Source organism: Ictidomys tridecemlineatus, chromosome 7 (assembly GCF_052094955.1).
Source record: "Ictidomys tridecemlineatus isolate mIctTri1 chromosome 7, mIctTri1.hap1, whole genome shotgun sequence".
NCBI classification, from domain to species: domain Eukaryota; kingdom Metazoa; phylum Chordata; class Mammalia; order Rodentia; family Sciuridae; genus Ictidomys; species Ictidomys tridecemlineatus.
In genome coordinates this window covers 197,952,679-197,973,839 of record NC_135483.1, presented here as the reverse complement: position 1 = coordinate 197,973,839, position 21,161 = coordinate 197,952,679, and the positions used below count along the sequence as shown (strand labels likewise).

At 58.0% G+C, this 21,161-nt stretch overlaps 2 protein-coding genes across 24 annotated transcripts in view; both read right to left on the bottom strand.

The window, feature by feature from the left end:
* Positions 1-11,270, bottom strand: part of Sned1 (sushi, nidogen and EGF like domains 1) — a 66,934-nt gene extending 55,664 nt beyond the window's left edge. For 11 of the 21 annotated variants that reach the window (XR_013424485.1, XM_078018419.1, XM_078018420.1 and 8 more), the window contains exon 1: positions 10,905-11,248. Coding sequence is in view for 18 of the 21 variants with exons in the window: in XM_078018419.1 (XP_077874545.1) it covers positions 10,905-11,117 (213 nt within the window). In the remaining 3 variants the exon portion in view is untranslated. Of the gene's footprint in view, positions 1-10,904 lie in introns of all 21 variants that reach the window. The other 10 variants (XR_013424483.1, XM_021719625.3, XM_078018425.1 and 7 more) reach the window with 2 other exon arrangements.
* Positions 11,271-15,627: 4,357 nt separating this feature from the next.
* Positions 15,628-21,161, bottom strand: part of Crocc2 (ciliary rootlet coiled-coil, rootletin family member 2) — a 58,341-nt gene continuing 52,807 nt past the window's right edge. Inside the window, exons 30-32 of one of the 3 annotated variants that reach the window (XM_078018415.1) lie at positions 18,994-19,125; positions 18,229-18,366; positions 15,628-17,343 (exon numbers count right to left, since the gene is read on the bottom strand). In XM_078018415.1, the coding sequence (XP_077874541.1) occupies positions 17,257-17,343; positions 18,229-18,366; positions 18,994-19,125 (357 nt within the window). In that variant the 3' untranslated portion in view covers positions 15,628-17,256. The remainder of the gene's footprint in view (positions 17,344-18,228; positions 18,367-18,993; positions 19,126-21,161) is intronic. The other 2 variants (XM_078018416.1, XM_078018417.1) reach the window with 2 other exon arrangements.

Below are 21,161 nucleotides of genomic sequence, written 5' to 3'. Positions count from 1 at the left end.
ACTGGTGAGCTGTCTCGCTAAGGCGAAGCTGCTAGAACCTCCAGCAAGCGGTCATCAAACCGAATCCAGCCATCTATGAATGGGATCCATCATCCTCATCACCGAGTTGAGGTTTTATTAGGAATACAGAGTATGTTTTACATTAAAAAACAATTGATTTCACTCCTTATTACGTGAATTTTATGAAGTCCACTTATGTGCTTAGAGACTGAAGGAGAAGACTGGAAGCATCTTACTAGGAGTAGCGAAGGCATCTGATCAAAGCCGGTGCCCATCTGCAAGGTGAAGGGTGTCCTCAAAGCCACCAGGTGAGGGGCTGTGGTTGTGCCGAAGCACAGGACACTTTGGGTCAGGGTTCCACTGGCCCACTTCTGTGGGGTGGTGATGAATTCTCAGCCAGGCAGGAAAAAGAGCCGAACATAAAGTGATGGAAAGAAAGGGACATGGTGGTCACAGGTGCACATGAGGTGGAAGTGGGTGGAAAACCCAGAAGCTGCGGACAGACAACTGAGCAGAACCCCTGGGAGAACCAGTCGGCTGCCAGACAAAACGGGGGATGCAAAGAGTCTCACAGTGGACAGAGGGGAAGTCAGGGAGAGACGCCATCACAGCCATGCAGGCCACGGGCGCCCAGAGCAAGCCTAGCGGAGGCCTACAGAGTTCTGCATGGTCAGAGCTGCCCCTCACAGCAGGTGCCAAGGCGACCCAAAGGAGCAGGACATGCCATGTCCCTGGGCAGGGTGACTGGGAGCTCAGAGCCAGCAGCTTCCTGGCTTCTGGTGGAGTGACCAGTGCAGGGCACAGTAATAAGCCCACAGGTGTGCGTCTTGACAAGCCAATTCTAATGTCAAACAGAGGCACCCGCAAAGACCAACCAAGACCATCTGGAGAAAAGGAGGTGGCAGGGTGTGCTCCAGGATGTGACGCCAGGAGTTCTTAGGAAGCACTGGCTCAGGGACAGGAGCTCCCAGGGGGCATGGACGCTGGGTGCCCAGTAGTGGCACTTCCAGGCACTGCAGGTGGCCTTCCCCATATGCTGGGGGCTCTGCTGGTCTTCAAATGAGAGCGGCCCCAGGACCCTGACCTTGTGCCCTGCACAGAGACCTGCTCCAGTTGCACTAGTCCCTAATGTGAAGGACGAGGGACAGGCTTGCAGCTGCTGGGGAAGGGACGTGCAGAGACCTCGTGGCTTCGGTGAAGCATGAAGGCAGCACAGAAACATCCCGATCTTGATGTGAACACACTGGGCCCGGTGCAGCCTGAGGCCCTGTCTTAAAGCTTGCCACCCCAAAGGTTCCCACGATCGGGATTTTTTTTCGTTTTTTCAGACTGAAAAACTCGGACACACATGAGATGTCTTGGGGCTGGGACCCAACACAAACTCACTGTTTCATGGCGCATTAAATGTGCCGCCCAAAGCCAAGTTTACATACCACTTTCACGGATTTTGTGCCTATAGGAAAGTTCAGTACACTGAACCATGTTTTTGTTATCTATTTCTGAATATCAAGATAAATAAAAAAACAATGACTGCACTTAACCATCTCCCCTGTGGAGTGTGTGCTGAGCTTGTCCTGGCTGCAGCTGTCCCGGAGGCTGGGGGTGGACTCTTCCACCTGGGGCCTCGTGTGGGTGCTCAGAAGCGTGGACTGCAGTCTGCTGCAGATGAAGATTGAAGGTCAGGGCTTCTGCTCAGACTCCACTGGAGAGAGTCGAAGGGCCCAGGGAGGGAAGAGGCTTTTGGGACGCTTACAACCTGGTTTTACACAGAAGGGGAAACCGCAGAGAAGAAAAGGACCCGACAGTCTCTTCTCAAGGGGAAGACTCCCTCATCTTGTTGGCAACTCAGTGACACCAGGTGGACCCGCAGCCAGGGCATGGCACCCCAGGGCTGCCACCCGGATGTCACAGTGCGGAGGGGTGTCGAGTTCCCAGGAGAGCCTCACCCGCCTGCTGCCTGGCCAGGCCTGGGGGGAGCCCAGTGAGGATCCCGATTCCCAGGCCTGCCCTCCCCTTTCAGGTTGCACTCAGGGTGGGCGGCCTCAGCAGGGCCTGGTCCTATCCCCTCTGAGCAGGCTGAGATTCTCAGGGGGACTCTGGTCAGCTGCCTGGCTCTTGGGAGGCCCTGAGGCCAGAGGAACAACAGGAACTGGGGAGTGCCCGGGCTGCAGGAAGGAGGAGGAGGCAGCTGTGCTGGGGGCAGGGCTGCCAGGCGCCCGTGGCTGTCCTGCCGGATGCGCACCCCGAGCTGGCTCAGAGGAAGCACAGGGGTGATGCTGGTGGATTTCCTGCTGGGATGAAGACAGCTGTGGAGGCACCTGGGCTGAGGGCCCCCCTGGGTGGGCAGTGGGCCTGGGGCAGCAGGGTCCCTGTCAGCCAGGAGTGCCTGGGGAGCTGGCGAAGCCCCGCCCAGCACGGCAAATCAGATCAGAGAGGGTGGCGCCTCTGTTCCCCCCCCAACTTCTCTGCCCCCAGGCACTCTGTGAGCTCCTTCTGAAGCACGCAGGCCTGTCTCTCGTTTCCTGGCCACTTTCCTGGTGGTGGGATTCCTCCCACAGTGCAGTGGGGCTGGCATCCGGGCAGCAGTGGGCAGATCTGCAGGCTGAGCCAGCTTCACGCCCAGCCCTGAAAGGACAAGCGGCTGCAGAAGGGACAAGAGCAGAGTTCCCATGTCCCTGCAAGAGTGACCACCAGGGACAACCTGGGCCACCTTCTGGATGCCCCAGATGGGAGCAGTGGAGGAGGCAGGGAAAGGACTGGGTGTTGGAGGACAGCCTCCCTGTCTTCCAGTTGGCCCTCTCTCCTGCCCTGCCAAGTCCACCATTCAGGGCCTCCTTCTGGCCATCCTCTGGTCTCCTGCCCCAACTCTTACCTCTGGCCCTGAGTGCAGGACTGGGTGGAGGTGGTTTTGGTAGCCCTCCTCTTATAGGAGCTACCCCCCAGGGGAGTCCAGGTAACTGCTGTGGCCCTCCCTTCCTCTCCTGTCCTTCAGCTGTCCTCAGTGCCCTGTGCAGGTGCACACCTGGCCAGGGGCCAGCTCCTCACACTAGCCCGTGGGCAGCAGCCATATCTTCCTAGGAATTCATACCTCCCTTGGTCCACCAGTGGCTTGGGCTGCTGTGTAGGCTCTACCTGGTCCAGCTCAGATAGAGGGGCCTCCTGAAGACCACCTGAAATGTCTGAAGCTACCACTGGGTCACTGACAATCTGCAGTGGTCAGAGGTAGAATCTCCAGGCTACACGTGGCTTGTCCTGGCTCCCCACACATACCTGGACCCTTGTCTTGTCCGCTGGGAACAGTGGCCACTCTCCAGGACCCCACACAAGGTACAGTCCCAGTGGGCCTCCAGGGCTGCCAGGCCTGACCCATTCCCCATCTCCATGGGTGCTCCAGAGTAGAGGTCAGGAAGTGTTTGATGAAGGTCAGGTTCAGAGGTTTAGCGGGCTGCATCTGGCCCTTAGAAAGCACCCAGACAAGCTCAGAGGACATGAGGGATAGAGCTGCCTCCAGTGTGGGCACCCTGGAGGGTCAAGGGCCTGTGCCAACCCATTCCCATTCCATGCCTGGTACCCTGGTCGAGACTGCAGCATCCTGAGGATATCTGGGCATGTGCTGGATCCCATGCACCAGGGAACAGGGCAGTGGCTGTGTTCAGTAGGTGTTTAATAGGCAAGACCTGGCTGGCTGAAAGAATAACTTGTCCTGCTTTGTGAAGATGCAGTCTGGGATGTGAGGCTGTGAGCCTGGCCTGGTGGGACCACCCGCCTTTCTGGCACAGAGGCGCAGGAGCAGCCTCCACAGGACCAGTCTCCTCTGTCCTTGGGTCTGCCCACGTCCATCACCAGGAGGACCCTCAAGAGTCCCAGTCTGGCTAGAGACCAGAGCTGCAGAGGGACGGCTGTGGCTGGGCCTGGGGGCAACATGTCTGGCCACCCTGTCACCCTAAGTAGGAGTCAGGAGAAGGCTCCGCCTGCAGGTCAGGTCTGGAGGGCTGGGTCTCCCAGGGACAGGTGAGCAGGAGAGCAGGCATCTCAGAGCTGCAGCGATCCTCAGGTGGGTCCACCCAGACCTGGGGTGCCTCCGTCTCTGCTGGACCTTTCTGCTGTGCCCCAGGAGATACTGGGTGCCCCCCCTGGAAACCTGCTCTGGAAGAAACCATTCCTGAAGCTGGCTCGGGGGCAGCCACCCCCTGGCACCTTCGCCCAGAAGAGGGTGTGGATGGGAACACACTTCTGGGTGGCGCAGGACCCCTGCAAAGCCCCTGCCTCCTGGAGGCGTCCCTCTTCAGCAGGGAGCCCTGCACTGGGGGCCCCTGGCACCACCACATGCCCCAGCAGTGGCCAGCCAAGCTGAGTGCAGTCAGCCCTGGGGTGGCACCTGTGGCTCCCACTGTTCAGGGCTCCGGCCACACTGCAAGACATCCGTGTGAGGGGAGCCCCAAGTGAGTTCTGTGAATGTCCAAACAGGTTGGAAACAAGCTGTTTATAAAGAGAGCTGTCCAGGAGGAAATCCACCGGAACCCTGGAGACCCGTGTTTCTGGGTGGCAGCATTATGGGTGCTTCCCATTGATCAGAAGAGGAACGATTGATCTTTACTGAGCAGCTCCTGGCACTGGGCGCTGTTCTGGAAGCTTGGAAGCACAGTGGACAGGAAAGAGAAAAATGATGTGAATACCACAGATAAGATGTGCTGCCACTTCTCAGAGCAAGGGCACATCAAAAATGAATGAGAGGATGAGAGAGGCCCAGCCAGCAGGAGTGACAGCAGGGCTTCGGCTGGGCCACGAGGACGCATGGCGGCAAGTCTGTCATTCCACACTGTCACCTGCAGTGGGTCATAGGAGCTGATCCCAGATGGCCAGGCAAGTGGCCAGGCTGCCAGGCAGTGCAGACTCAGCAGGTCCAATCAAGAGGCATTAGGCCCCTGCCACGTGTAACCCAGTGCCATGTCAAATGTGCAGTGCAGCGTGGCCTCAGACTCCCCATGGTCACCAACGCCAGCCGGCTGCCCTATGTGCCTTATCACTCTTCTCCCCTCAGTCCTGAGCCACTGGAGAATAAGCTACAGATATGATGACCTGAACTCCTAAGTATTTTATTATTTCCCAGGAATAAGAACCTTCTCTCATATGAGCAGATGCAAATCCCTGAACCAGAGGGCCTAACCCCGACGGTTAGGTGCAATGCTAGTGACGGTTCTGTCCCCATCTATGCTTCATCATTCATTTACTTGTGTCAGTGTGAACACACAGATGCCTCCTTTATTTAATGCCCCACAAGCTGTGACTATCATTATTTATTTTTATATTCAAACTGTCCAGACATGGCCAGTGGGAGCCCCTCCAGTGGCCTCTGTGTCCTGCTGCCTCTCCATCCTTCCTTGAGCTCTTCCTCACTCTGTGGTACAAGGTTCACTTTTCTTGCCACCAGCTAGAATTTCAAGAAAGCCTGGCTCTGTTCAGTAGAGACTAGTATGCAGCAACCAGTATCTGGGCACCGGAAGGACTCATGGCTTTGGGGATGCTATTTGACAGAGCAAGGAAATCCTTAGTGACGGGGACACATTCTGAGAAATGTGTCATTAGGCTTTTACCTAGAGTGCACTTACACAACTTTGCACGGCCCAGGCCAGTCACCCAACAAGGCCTCTTGATACCAGCAGGAAATGTGATAAATACCAGATGCATAGCAGGGCATAATGTTTGATGGTAACTTGGTTTTAAGTAGACAGAATACACCTAAAATAACAATAGTCTATACAGCGCAGCATAGCATAGCGGTCTACTATTGCTGCCAGCATCATGTACTCTTCATAACTGTGTGTGTTGTATGTCCATGTCTGGCGGCACAGAAGGTTGCTCCCCACAGTGTTAACACCAGCACGTGAGCAGAGCATTATCCATGAGGTTAGGCAGCTTTGATGGCATGGCTTTATGGAAGTTTCCATCTCCACCGTAGTTAGTCTTATGGGACCATTATTGTATTTGTGGTCATGCGAGACATGACCAAATGTGTGTCTGTACATACATGGGTATGTCTGAATCCATCTACCACAATACACATCCATCTGCACAGGATAATGTGAGTTTATATTGATATAAACCAATTCCTATCCAACATAAAACCCCCTGGCTTTGTTTGTGCTTCCTCCTTTCCACATCTATAACTCCCATCTTTGAGAGTGAAGCACACATCATCCTCAATATGTTCACTCCTTCACTCTACAGGTTCAGAATCACTAACTATACCACTGTGAAAAAATAGGCCAAAATTACAGTTTGATGTTTGGATACCATTCTTTTAATATTACTTTGCAGGTGTATGAAGTATCGTATTAAAGTTACTTGCTAAAATTAGAAGATAATTATATTAAAGCAACTATTATAAATATTAAAATTATGCTCAGAATATAAAAGAAAACATCAGGATGAGGAGGAAATAAATGAAAGATGCAGAAAAATCCAAATAGAACTTCTATCAGTGAAAAATAAAATAGCTGAAACAAGAACACACTGAATGGGATTAATGGGTTAAACACTGCAGAAGAGTGGTGAGCTTGAAGACATAAAAATAGAAATATCCAAAATTAAGGACATAGAGAAAAAGGACAGAACAAAAAGTGAACAAAGTTTCAATGAGCAATGGAACAATTACATGCAGTTTGATGTACATACACTTGAGTCTTCAAATGAGAAGGTCAAAGAACAGGAGGAAAAAAATGAAGATGGCTGAGAATTTTTTCAAAACTTCATGAAAACTATATATCCAAAATCATGAATACAAGCAGAAGAAATATAAAAAACATCATAACAATGCACCTAAAAATCAAATTGCTGAAAAGCAGTGATAAAAAGAAAATCTTGAAAACAGAGAAAAAAGACATTATACCCAGAGGAACAAAGATGTTCCCATTAGGAACTATGCAGATTGACAGACAATGGAACAGCATCTCTTCCACACTGGAAACGAAACAAAAAAACCAATCCCCAGATCACGCAGTTAACCTAGAATTCTACACCATTCATCAGAAATATCTTTCAAAATGGAGCTAAGTAAAAAAATTATCAGAAAAGGTGATTTATGCCCAGCAGGCCTATACCAGAAACATTATAGAAAGTCCTTCAAGCAGAAGAAAAATAATATAAAATGGAAATCTGGATCTACACAAGAAATGAAGACTGGAAATGGTAAATGGGTGAGTAAATATCAAAGACTTTCTAACTTTTAAATCCCTTTAAATGATAATTAGTTACTTATAGCAAAATATTAACAGTGTATTGTCAGGTTTATAATATATGTAAATCAACATTTATGGCAACAATAGATTATGCTTTTATAAGGTTCTTACATTGTATTTGAAGAGTATAATATTGTTTGAAGATATACCATATAAAGTTAAAATGTATTTGAAACTATAACAATCATTAAAAAGTTTTTTAAAAGAGACATGTTACTAAAAAGCCTATAATAGAGATAACATGAAACCATTTCAAAAACCCCAAAGAAGAACAGATGTAAAAAATCAGAGGATACATTAAACCCAACCATACTATAAATCACACTAAATGTAAATGAACTCAATACTCCATTAAAAATAAGGGATTGCCAGACTGGATTTTTAAAAAGATCAAATGCTATACTTTTATGCACTTACTAAAAGAGTCAAGGCCACAATCACCCAGGTGCAATGAGGGTTTTGTTGAAGGTTTTGAGGAGCCACAACAAGAAGTCAGTGTCTGCCCTGCCCAGGCTGCAGTGGTCTGAGTGTTACACAGCCTCTGCACATCCCCTCTCTCCACGACCTTCCTGGTAGCTGGGAGGCTGTTTCTCCTGCTCCCCCTGCCCCAGGTAGAGGCCAATAGACATGGTGGGAAAAGCCACTCTCCATGGTTAGGCAAACTGAGGTTGGTGGAGGAAATGACCAGGCAAAGTCCACAACCTGCCTATAGACACCATAGCACCTGCTTCACCCATTACTGGGGAGGGGAGTGCTGGGACCATGCTCTCTGGGTGGGAAGGCCATCCAAGGCTGGGCAGATGGGGGTGGACCCAAGCCTGGCCTCCCAGGGCATGAGAGCTGAGATGGCTGGCAAGAGCTCAAGGGCATTCTGCATATCAACAGTCCTTCTTGACCAAGGGCTCTGCAGGGACACTGCCCACTCCCGGTCCCTCCCACTCAGGGTTCTACGTTTCTTGGAATGGTTCCAAAGTTTTCAAAAGACAAAGAGGTGCAGTGATAAGGGATTGTCACAGTATGTGAGGGCACAGCACATGACGGACCCCTGGGAGAAGCCTCCAGGGGGCTGGGTGAAGGTGCTTTCTCTAGGGAGACAGGACTCTGTCCACGCCCCAGCAGCTCAGGTTGGAGAGATGCCTCATGCCCCATCCACAGCACACCCTAAGAGACTCCTGGCCCACCAGGGCTCGACACCTTAACAGAAATTGCTCCCCAGGCACTCCCTTCCACTGGCAAAGAAGGGACAGAGGCTGAAGTGCTGTGCTACCCAAGGCCACCGTTCAGGCTGCTTGTGCTCAACACACCAAGATTCTGTGTGGCCCTCGGATGCTCCCCTGGGTGGGGCTGCACCTGGGGGCTGTAACAGGCATGCCCTCTCACGGTCCACATCTGCCTGAGCAGACCACTCCTCCTCCACAGCCCCACTGGTCCCACAGGCCATGGCCCACTCCCATCACTACCCAGAGCCTGCAGTGGGCTGGTGGCAGTCCTGTCGGTGTGGCGCTCAGCCGTCCCATAGCCTCACAACTAGCCAGGTGCAACAGCTGTCACACAAGAAAGAAGCAGAACAGTGGGCCCCTTCCAGGCAGGGGCTACCCAGCTGAGGTGGCCCTGTCTTGCCGGGCCACATCGGCCAGCTGTTTCTAACACAGACTGAAGAAGCACTCGCCCCACACAGGCACGGCTGCCTTCCCCACATGACCGAGGCCAGTACAGAGGGACAGAGCTTTTATTCACTCGTTCATGCCATCAGCCTGCTCTTGGCCAAGCCACAGGTTGAAGGCAGAGGGAGCAGAGGCCACATAGAAGGTCCTTGTTCGGCCCACACAGGCGCCAGAAAGGGACATCCAGGGCAGAGTCCTGTCTGCCAGGGTGGGCGCATGGACACCCAGAAAGGCCCTGCAGTAAATGCCTCCGTTCTCTGTGTCTGGCTTGGACCTAATCTGTCTCCACACCCTGCATCTGCTTCCCTCCCTGACCACAGAGCCCGCTCAGGTATTTCAGGCCTGGTGTCCTGCTCCCTGAAGAACTCTGTCCTCTGCCCACTGAAAAAGGGAAAGGTGAATGGCACCGCACACAGTCCATCCACACAGCAAGGGTGTTCCAGGTGGACCTGTGTTTCAGGAAAGAACAGTTGGAAGATTCATTTCTGATGACACCTTTGTTTTTTTAGCCAAACTTTCCACTTCAGAACCATGTCTCCCATTGTTTTGGCAAGAATAGCTGTTTTCGGTGAGGTTGTTTAGAGGGTCAATGGTGTGGGTAGTATTTTCACTGTGACTTTGAGTGGGAAGATGATACTGGTCCAGATGCTTAAGGAACACTTGGACAGAGTTCTGCCAGGACAGTGCTGACACGGGGCTTTCCCATTCCTGAGATGGACTGTTCTCCTCGGGCTGGGCAGACCTGAACTCAGCTCTGCCTGACCACTTTCCATGTCTAGGAGTACACTCTGCTCTTCTGTCAATTCCTGGCCCAGAGGGACCTTCAGGTGGCATCTATAGAGAAAGGATGCCCCCAGCCCCACCCCCAGATGCTCCCTGGGTGGGCGTGGGGGATGCCAGGCTGCAGAGTGGTCCCTGGGGTGGCTGTCCAGGTACAGGGATATTGGAGGTTGTGCTGCTTCTGGATGGGATGGGGAAGACATGAGGGCAGTGCAGAAGACTGCCTGGTGAGGGGAGTGGTGTTGGAGATGTTGGGGACCACGTGGTGGTGATGCTTATGGTGGAAGGGGTGACAGTAGGTGGTACTGCTGATGGCAGTGTTGGTGGTTCTAGCGAGGACACAGGTGGCAGTGCTAATGAGAAGAGTGATGGTGGTAGATGTGACCCGGGTTTGGTGGGAGCAATGGTGTTGGGATGACTGTATACCAGCCTGTCCTAGCATGTGGTGGCTCAGGGGTCCACTGGGGACCTAGGTACAGAGGCCACCTCACCATGCTTCATCCCCTGGGTGGCCCTCAAGTGACTGGCCCAGCAGTCACGCCCTGGGTACATGGAGCCAGAACTGTCACTCCGGCCTTTTCCTGCACCCCGGGGCTCCAGCAGTTCCCTCTGGGGGTCCTGTTGGACTCCCTGGGACTCAGAAGGGTCAAGAGAAGAAACAGCTCACTGACTCCAGCCAGAGCCCCCCTACACTGCAGCTGGCTTCCAGCCCTGGCCAGGCGGATTTGCTAGGAAGCCCTGAGGAGTGGGGAGGGTCAGTCTGCTGGCACTGGGCCTCCCGAATCAACTGGGGGCGGGGTCGAAGTGGCCTGGGAGGGGAAGGGATCATGGGCCAAGTGCCCCACTCTGGAAACCCAGGCTCAAGGCCGTGTTCCTTGCAGCCACATCGCTGTCAGAAAAGGAAACAACGCGGGGCGAGGGTCATCACCAGGCTCCGGACCCATCTCAGGGTGCATGCTGCGGGCACCGCCAGCGGCAGGGATGCACCGCTCCGCGCGCAGAGGCCAAGGTGGCCTGGCTGCTTCTCGCCCCGCCCTGCCCGCGCCTCTCCCGCCGGCCGCTGTCCGGCCCTGGCCGCGGAAGGGAGGAAGCGCTGTCCTCATTCCACCTCTGGCCGCCGTGGTGCCAAGTAGCTGGCGGCGGCAGCGTGAGTCCGGGCCGGCGGGCAGCGGCCGGGGCACAGCGCCCTCCCTGGCGCCCCCGCGAGCTTGGGGTTACTCACGTAGAGTCCGGAGTGCTCGGCGCCGAAGAACGGGAAGGGCACCGACAGCGGCCGCAGCCCCGAGCCGCCGTCGTCCTGCTTTGGGGTGACGGCGTCGCCGCGCTCGGCGCCGAACGGGTAGAAGTCGGCGAGGGCCACGGCGCCGCGCACCCCGTGCGCCCAGAGCCCCAGCGCCGCAGCCAGCAGCAGCGCCCAGGCGGCGCCGCTCCGCATCGCCAGGTCTGCGAGCGGGACGCGCGGTCCTCGCGGGCTCGGGCAGGTGGCCGCACAGGGACTGGCCAGCCGCGCTGTCGGTGGGCTCCGCAGCCCGCGCGCGCTCCGCGGAGAAGGCGCAGGGCGGGACCGCTATTGGCCCTCCGCCCCCGGGGCCGCGCTTTAAATAGCCGGCGCGGCGCTGCTCGGCGGGGCGGGGCCGGGCGGGGCCATGCAAATTTGTGGCTCTTAAAGCGCCAGGCTCCGCGGGAAGGAGGGGCGCTCAGGGGTCCCTGCCAGTGGTCGCTGGTGCCGGCGCTGGGTAGGACTGGATCCGGAGGCCTAATGGGGGCCCTCGCACCCCTAGATCTCCCCCGGCCTGTGCACTGGCGAGGCGAGAACTTGGCAGGCGCGCGTCCTGGGGCGGGGTGTCCTCTTCTGCGGTTCCCAGGCTCGCTCCATCCTGGGCGCGAAGGATGTGTCTGAGTCCGCAGAGCAATTCGGAGGCACACCTGTTTCCGAAGGGCTGCCCCAGATGTTGGGCCGGAGGGGCAGAAGTCCGGGTGCCCTCCAGGGACTTTGTCCAGGTGACGCGGTCCTGGCCCTGATGGAGCTTCAGTCCTGGACGCTGGCTCCGGAGCCCCCTGGGGGAAGCTGTGCGGCCTCTCCTCTGCACCGGGCAAGCTCCTCCCAGAGTTACTCCGGCTCCATGCCAGGACAAACCCTGGCCCTGGGAGTCCCCAAGGCACAAAACAGTTTCTGAAACGCATAACCACATCAGGGGAGATTTCTGGGTCCGGGTACTCACCAGAAGATGAGTTACTCACGGAGAGTCCCGAGCGCTCAGCGCCAAAGAACGAGAAGGGCATCGACAGCAGCCGCAGCCCCAGCCGCCGTCGTCCTGCTTTTGACAAGATGCCGCGGCAGAGCCGTCCTCCCTGGGGACCAGTTACTCAGGACTTGGGGGCAGGAAGGGTAGGGCTCTCAGCAGCCTCCATATGGAGTCGGTGTTCCAACCCTTCTCTCTGCCTCTGGGACCACTCACCTCAGGTAGTGCTGGCCCTGTCATTCCCTCAGGGCCCAGCCTCGTCCACCTCGGCGTCCCTAAGCCCCATGCAGAGACTGGACTCCTGGGGCCCAGTCTCCACTGTCCTCTCTGTGCTGGGTGATGTGTCCTGAGGGGTTCTCTGAGGTCCTGGCTTGGTGGCTATCCATGTCAGGCTGGCCCTGCGGGCCGGTCCCACAGAGGGCTCCTGCACCCTGCACCTGGGCCTGGCTTGCTGTGTTCATCCCCTGCTTGGTGAGGGGCAAATTGAGGCTGTGCCCGCAATTAGCAGTGGGAGGGTTGGCCCTGGCGCTGGGCTCCTGGCCTTGAGAACCCCCAGGACAGCACACCACCATGTTATGCTTCTCCATATCTCCCTGTGAAGGCCAGGGGGTCCAGGGTGCAGTCCCTATGGACTGGCCTCAAGGGCAGAGCTGCCAGGAGACCAAGTCAAGAGGACATACTGTTCAGACTGTCTTTGTTCTATGAAAGCCTGCCAGTCTCTGTCCCCCTGCCCCCAAATAGGCTTGGGACCTCTGGGAAGTCCTGGTTTCCTTAGTTTTTGTTTTCCCAGGTAGAAGGGCAGCTCCAACCCGATGCAAGACCCCTGGAGCCCAAGGAGCATACACCTGGCTGCCTGAGTCCTCCTTCCTACGGCACCCTCCTCTTCTGCCCTCCAAGCCCAGCCCAGGCTGCCCTGGCTGGCAGCCCCCTTCTGAGCACAGGCCTCAGGACGCTGGTAAAGGCCCATTTCTAGTCAGGTTTGGGCCTACCTGGGGATCCCTGGACTAGGTTGGCCTCCGGGCCAGCACTGGCCAAGAGCAGGGTATGAGTAAGTGCTCTGTGTCTAAGACTGTTCCTGAGGTGCAGGGGAGGGGTGGGCCTGGACCACCTGGAGGAATCCCCCGAATAGCTCTGGGCCTGCCCTGGCCCATCTCAGAGTTGAGTCTGTGAGCCAGGCCAGCAGCAGGCCACGCCCTCCAACCTCTGACCCCAGGTGGCTGTGACCACCGCTGCCCCAGCTTGGCTGACTCTCCCCAGCCTCAGCCCTCTGCAGATTTTTAGTTGGGTCTGGGAGAGTGGGGGTTAACACAGGGTCGTTAAAAGAAAAAGGCCCACAACTCCACAGGCAGAAAAGAAAAAAGTTTCAGGTGCTAAAAATATTATCAGGAAATGCTTTTCAGCAACGTGCTGTTTCAGGCCTCCCTCTGGTCTCAAGGAGGCCTTTGTCTGTGCCACAGAAAGTCCACATTTATCAAGGCCAGGATCATTCTATCAGGCAGGCTCGTGTTCTGTGGCAGGAAACCGGAGCCTACCCCACAGGCCTGTGACACTTTAACTTCAGGCCGGAGACTGTGTGCAGTTTAGGTGGGGAGACCTGGAGTCCACCCTCAGGGTGCCCCAGAATGCAGGGCCCACCCACCCACATCTGGGGGCTGGGGGAGGGTCAGACTGGGCTTGGACAGCTGTCCCACAGGGCAGGGTCTGGGTTGCAGTCCACCCCCAACTTTGCTCCCCTCCCAGAGGTGGTTGGTGCCAGAGCAGTGGGTCCGTCATGTGGGCATGACCCAAAGCCCCAACTCCCAGTCAGCCTCCACCTCTATCAGGAGGAGGCCAGGGAGGTCGAAGGGATGTGGGGTGGGCCCAGCTCCTGAGGAGTCACACCCTGGCCATCCACTTGGCCACTGCCCTATGGGGCTGGCCACTGAGGCAGAGAAGGGAGGGACAGCACAGCCCGCCCAGACCCCCACCCCATGCACAGGGAGCCTCACACCCCAGCTCCCATGACGGGACCTTGCTGTTGATCTGGGGAAATGATCAGAAAGCGCTTGGCATAGGCTTCCTGAGGTGGTCACTGCGGCTTGATTTAGAGAAAAGAGGAGCTGAAGAGGCCCAGCAGGCAGGTTCAGGCCCGGGGCCTTGGCCTTGCTGAGGCTGCGCTCCTGCAGTGCCTAGGATGTCCCCTCTGTCCACGGCAGGGGGGCTGGCCTATGGGGTCATGCCCGGGGGCCCAGGATGGGCCTGATGCGACATGTGCTCCTCCAGGCTCCACGAGGTGCCTTGGAGTCTATCCCCACAGGGACAGGGCCAGTCTCTGCTTCCTGAGGTCCAGGGCAGCCGAGAGAGGAAGGGCAGGTGGGGAACCAGGGCCCGCTCCATTCTGAAGGCTCCGAAGCCTGTAGCCCTGCTTCTGAGGCATCTTTAGAGACATGAAAGACCCCAGTGGCGGTCACTGGAGATGACCTCCTGGACCAGTGTGCCCTGCCGAGGCCTCACCTCAGGGCCCCTGTGGGACTGGGGTCATGGGTGCTGGCTGTTGCAGGACGATTCCGTCAAAGCAGGGACCTCATGTGGGATGGGGATCCCAGCAGGTTGTGTCACCTGGGTTGAACACCTGTGGCGATGAGGCAGAACGCTTGCTGACTCACTTCTCAGAACACGTCCAGAGTTAAGCCACCCATGGTCTACTTGAAAGCCAGCGTGTTTTAGGAGCCCAAGAAAGCCACTCGCGGTTTCCAGCTGCCTGTTTTCTGCCCCAGGCACGTCGCGGTGGAGCTCTGCCCTGCCTCAGCCTGCGTCCTCTGCGGGGCCCTCTCCCCTCTGCGGTCTGTGGCACCCTCTTGAGATGCCCGGGAGGTGCAAGCCCCCAGGCCTGGGCACAGGCGGGTCTGCTCAGAGTTGCCCAGTCAGAGGCTGATGGGGGCCTCCCGATCCCAGATCCCTCTGCAGAGGCAGCAAGCATGGCCTGTGTCTGGGGTTTTGTGTTCTAGGACAGGAGCTGGGTATCTGCCTACCTCCGGGCCACTGCACGAGTGTTTCCTGGTGTTCCGAAGCCCTGCCCGGTGTGTCCAGAGATGAGTGCCCTAGGGTCCAGGCCCGAGAGCCACCTCCAGGTTCTCACAGACACCAGGAGCCTGTCGGGGTAGAAGCACAGCTCGGGCAGAGCTGGTCTTGAACTTGAAGCTGGCATCTCTCAAGCCACTGCTGAGCTCTTTGGGTCTGGTCAGGGTCAGAGGCCCCCACATTGGGTGAAGCGGGGGAAGTGGGCGTGCCCCACCCCTGCATTCTGGGAGCAGGTTGGTGGAGGCAGGTCAGTGCAGGTCCATCATGGTCTCCCCCCGTGTTCTGGGAAAGGTGGAGGGCTGCCTTCTCCCCTGCCCACTGCCTGCACATCTCAGCCCCTCCTCCCTTGGCTTCCTCTCCAGAGGGGCACCTCTGTGTCTTCCCTGCTGAGCAGAAGCGGGGAGCTGCAGCACGTGCTGGGGAGTCCCGGGCCTGACCCACGTCCAGCCAATGGTCATGTGGCCTTGATCTAGAAGGAGAGCTTCCTACCCCCAAGCCAGGTGCCTGAAGGGCTGCTACAGGAACGGCTCACTCTGACACACTGAGGTCTCACAGCACTGCCAGAGTGTTTCCATGTGGAAGACCCTCTTTTCCTAAATATCTACCTTTGTGTGGAGTAAGTAAAAACAGTGTCTCCTCTGCTGATTTAAATATTTGTTAAACTACAAAGATCTCAGATTCACAGGCACTTTGAATATCCCCCGGAAGCTGCCAGGGTAGGGAGGGTCCCGAGTGGCCAGGGAGCAGACTGGTTGAATGACACGTGGTTTTCTTTTTGATGCTGAGAAGTGACCTAGAGCCCCCACAGCTGAAGCAGGTCCCCTGTGCACATTTCCAAGTTCCGACTCCGCTGGGAGCTTCTGCCACGCGCAGCACCACGGGACAGGAGAGCCAGGCTGCAGGCTGGGCACACAAGGCTCCCTGAGCAGGGCTGAGGCTGCCCGGCCTCCTGCCCCATCACCTCTCTGGTCCTCTGTGGGAGTGTGGCGTGGACGCCGCCCGGCAGCCGAGAGGCACACCTGCTGGCCTCCACGGAGTTCACTGCTGCCTACACCCAGCCACAGCCCGCAGAAGAGTCCTGGGCCGGCATGACACAGGACTACTCTCTGCCCAGAGGAGCCCTTGCTGAGGGGTCTCTGGGGGCTTCCCCTCAGGGCCTGGGCAAACTTCTTAATGGCCACTAACAGCCAGGCAGAGTAGAGGGGCAGAATGAGGCTCCCTCGCTCCTCGCTCCAGCTGTGGGTCTGTGTGACTCACAACACTCGCTGACTCCTGGCTGATTTAAGTGCTGTATGATCTTGCAGTGGACAGACAGGGCCTGCCACACACCTGGGCCAGGGCCTGCCACCATGGGACAGGGTGGCTCTGTCAGCTTTGGGTTCTCCCTGCCTGGCGCCAGAGTCCTTGAGGGCATTCCAGGGGCCCAAGACAGGAGCAGCCCCGGGCAGGCAGCCTGGACCGGTTTGTGCCCCAGAGATACTGGAAATGTACAGCTTACAGCATGAGAGGACCGTCGGCAGAGGACAAGTCACACTGACCAGTGCTAATGGGAAGCTAGTGAAAGAGCCAACAGCGAGCTGAGTGGCAGGCCTAGCCCAGCAGCCTTGGCCTTCACAGCAGAGTCCCTTGGGACTGTCCCTTGCTGTCACAGGCTGGGAAAGCAGGCAGCTTCAGAACAGCTTCCAACTTCACACTGCAATGCCCCTCGTGGCCAATGAGTCACGGGGACTGGAATCTGAGTCACTTCCAGCCACCTGCCATGGGGACGGGCCTGCAGTTCCTGGACGCGGAGGTTCCGTGGCCTCTGGACAGGGTGTGGTGCTGGCCTGGCAGGACTGCGGGCTCTGGGCCCTGGTGGTGGAAATGCTTTGCACGCTTCCCCGTGTTTACAGAGCAGAGGGTGGGACCCAGCCTGTGGCTGAGCGATGAGGGCCTGGCCACAGGGGTCTGGCCGGAGCAGTAGCCTGAAGTGGGAAGGGTGTACTGTGGGAAGGGGTGTCCAGCTGAGGCGGAGGCTAGGTCCCAGAGGCAGGAGAACTTCCGCAGTCTGCAGGACTAGAAGTGCTTGCGGCCGTAGGCCCCCCGACACGAGGAGAGCTCTGTGGCTGTCTGAGCCTGTGTCTGCACTGAGCCACCCTCTCATGGGGCACACAGGCATCGGCCTCCCAGCCGTGGCCCTCAGCAGCCTGGGCCCTCAGCACCTCTGCTCGGAGCCTTCTCTGGGTCCGTCAGGGCTGCAGAGCCCAGCCACCCAGGGGTCTGCGGCAGGGCTCACTGCCTGACCAGCCGGGCCTGGCTGAGATGGGTGTGTTGTGGTCGCTGTACTTCCTGGTCCAGCTGCTCCCTCAGGGTGGCCACCTGCAGACAGGCAGGGACTCAGTCAGGTAGGGGCCCCAGGTGCAGGGCACAGAGAGTTCTGTGCAGCCAGGCTGGGCTGGGAGGCCACAGTCCATGGCTCCCAAGGAGAGGAGGTGTGTGTGGGAGAGAAACACCAGGGGAACGAGGGCACACTCAAATGGCAGAGGGTGCCAGGGTCCCCCTAAGGACACCCACTCCAGTGGTGGACCCCTTCTGCTCAGGCCTTGACAATGCTGGGAATGATAGGGCAGGGGCTTTCTTATAAAGTGAGCAAATATGGCTGGTCAGCCCCCTTCACTTGGGGATGGCCCTGGGCAGTCATTTGCTCTCTGGTTCTCAGTGTCCTTGTGGAAAGTGAGAGGTTGACCACATGGCCCTCGGCTCCTGGCAGCTCTGGGCTCTGCAGCAGGCAGTTTGGCCCACAGGCGTGCTGCACAGGCACAGGAGGGTGTGGTGTGCCATGCAGGTGCGTGTACGAGCACCTGCCACACTCCCATCCACCAAGTATGGGTGCTCTGCTGTTCTTCCTGCTGACCCTGAAGGTCAGTGCAGGGCTGCCTCTGCCCAACCTGCATGGCAGGCCCAGTCCTGGCCCTGGACACAGGACTGGCAAGTCTGGGGTCACCTCTGACAGAAACCATCCTCAACTCCACTTTGTAGACAGATGACAGCGGTCCAGAGAGGGTATGACCTTCCCTGGAATCCACAGTCCCCCTCTCAGGGACGGGTGGGGTCAACCACAGCTCTGCCTCTTGAGAAGGTGGACGGACAGAGCCGTGCAGTGGAGGCTTCACGTGGAGGCCATGTGGTCACCCCTGCAGGGTGCTGCTACCAGCTGCTTTCCTCCCATCCTCCCACTCTCCAGGAGGCTGGGCCGGGCCCCACCTGCTCATCCAGCAGCTTCACCTGTTGCTGGTGGGTCTCTTCCCGGGATTCCAGGGCCTCTGTGGCCGGGAGCTGGGCCCCAGGCAGCCTCTCTGCCTCCGTAGCCGGCTCCTGCAGCTGCAGTTCAGCCACCTGGGCCTGCAGGGAGGACACGGGGTGCTGCGTCTGCCTGCTGGAGAGCTGCCCGAATCCAGAGACAAGGCCTGATGGGGGTCCCACCCTTCCTTCAGGCCCACTGGGCCTTGGTGGGCCTCACTGTCCTGCGCAGGGTGCTGGCCCTGGCCCAGGACCCCAGCAGACTTGGTGTAGCACACATTCAGCCCACAAGTCTGGGGTCCTGACCACTGGCCTCAGGGCAGCCCAGTTTCCTCTTGGCCAGGTGGCAGGTCCTCAGGGCCCCAAGGTCCACAGGGGTATCGGGTCCTGGTCCGGGCCCTGCCCGCTGGGTAAAGCCAGGCTTGGCTCCCAGGAGCCCACACTGGTCGCAGCCTTCCCCAGGGGACTTTTGATACCTCAGGAGAGCAGGGGACCTAGAAAGGACACTGGCGGGGCCCCTGGAGCCTTGGGTTCTGTCTCCAGCTCTGTCTGGGACCTCGGTATGATCCAGGTGGCCCCACTGGGGTCTGGGTTTCGACTCTGCCTCTATCATGTGCAGCTTTCCCGAGCACGGGCGCATCCAGTGCCTCCAGGCAAGAGACGGGCACGGAGCCCAGCCCAGGTTCACCCCAAGGCTGCAGTGCATAGGACCCCAATGATGCAGCTCACCTGCTGCTGCTGGTTCTGCCTTAGGGTCCAGTCTAGCTCCTGGTGCCGGCTGAGCAGGGACTGCTGCAGCTTCTGCTTCTCAGCCCCCAGCCTCGCCATGTCCCTCTCCCTCCTCAGTGGCCCCCACACTGTCTGCAGGGGGAGGGTGCAGAGCTGGTGGTAGGGTGTAGTGGCCTCCTGGTGGGGGTGTGAGGTCAGGCCACTTTCCCTTGGGGGAGCAGGAAGACACCTCTGGCAGGGCACTGTTCCCCACCTCTGTCACCACTGACATCTGTAGCCAGAGTAGCTGAGAACAGGGCCCAGTCCCCCTGCTGCTGAGTCCCTATTGAGACCTCTGCTAAGGTGGCATCCTAGGACCTCTGTCCCGGTTCCTTCACCCAGGCCTCCTGAGCTGGGGTCCTCATATACCCATGGCCTCTGTAGGCACTTGACCCGGAGGGCCACGCAGGTACACCCTGGACCTGGGCACAAACCTCAGCATCCCCATCCCAGGCTGCCGTCTCTTGGGCTGCAGCTGCCCCAGCAGAGGCCTCTTAGCCACCCACGTGGGAGTGGGGCAGGAGGAACTCCTGCAGGTTGAGGGTCAGGAGCCATTTCCCATATGAAGGTGGGTGGGCCACCCTGCTCCGGTAATGGAAGCCGTGGAGCCTAGAAATTCTCTCACTGGGTGGGAGGGCAGCAGCAGCAGAGAGCCCTGGACACCTTCCTGGTACTGCTATGAAGGAAGGGATCCCGTGATGTTGCTCCCCAAAGCCCGGACCTCAAACGCTTGCTGGGCCAGTACAGGGCAGGAGTGGAGGGGACAGTCCACTGCTCCTGCAGGACTGCCTGCTGGCCCACGTGCCTGGCAGGGGCCAGCAGCATGGAGGGCCCACCCAGCCCTGGCAGGGGTCCCAGGCCCTCCCTTCAGTGTGGGGCAGAGTTGGGGGTGGAGCTGGGGGTCTCTCAAGGACCCTGGGATAGGGGGGTGGTCTGCCAGAGGGCAGTAGCTAGAGCTCTGTACAAACAGCCCTCCTTTTCCTCGGGACTGGAAAACAGCCCTCCCTGATGGAAAAAGAAAGCTGTTTCTTTAAAAATCTAGTAACAGCCCTGGAAGAGCATGTTGTAAAGAGAAGAGAAAAGTGAAGTCCAACACAAACACATGGCCACATCCGGGTTTCCCCTCCTGAGACGCCAGTCAAGGTTTTATGGGTTTGTGGGCCCTCTCAGCTGACCTCCTGGAACTCATTAGCTGTTCCTTTCCTCCCCCACCCCAGCCCTGGGGACCCGCAGCCGGCACAATGCCCACAGCTGGCTTTGCTGCCCCCAGGCACCGCCGTAGCCTGGCTGGACGTAGCTCCACCCTGACCCCACGGCACCCGAGGAGACTCCCCAGATCCACAGCCTGGGCTGGGCCCTCCCATCGGCAAGAGCGGCAGGATCCCGACTGGGCCTCACTGCTGTGCCTCCTTCATGGAAGGGCAGGTGGCCCTCTGTGTGGGCTACCCCGACTGTCCTGGCCACTGGCCTCTGCCCCTGGGCGGGCTGTGTGGAGAAGGGCTGCCCTGGCTTCCTCAGGGGTCTGGGGTCCTGTCCCACAAGTGCTCCCCCCTCCCCGTCCCCTGCACTGCCTCCCCCCTAGCAGCCTGCTCTGGACTCCCTGTTCTTCAGGCCCTGTCCATCCCACGCGGGCCTACACCCTGGCCCAATGCGTTGGCCAGGTCAGCCTGGTGGACGGCATGACCCTCCTGCTTCTGCAGTGCCTCAGCAGCACAAATGGTGGGGACAAGGACGGTCTAATCAGGCCTGTGTGATGGAGGTCAGCTGGGTGGTGACCAGCCACACCCCTGGTCCGCCTGAGCTCTCCTGGTCTTATGGTGCAGGCTGGCCTGTCTGATGGGACCCAGAGGAGGGCAGTGGTCCCCTTGGGCGGCAGCCAGGCTTATGAAGCCCACCTGGGCTGGCTCTGCCTGGTCTCTGTGGTCCCATCAACAGCGGAGGGGGTGGTGTGCTGGTCAAGGTTTGGGCAGAGCTGAGGCACAGCCTAGGGGAACTGCCACGACCCCTGGTGTCTCCCCAGAGAGCCAAGGCAGGGCAAGGGCGACACCCCCAGAGGGGCCACTCCCTGAGTTGGTGCCGTCCCCATCAGCAGATGAGACACAGAAGCCCGCGGGACCAACACCCTTCAC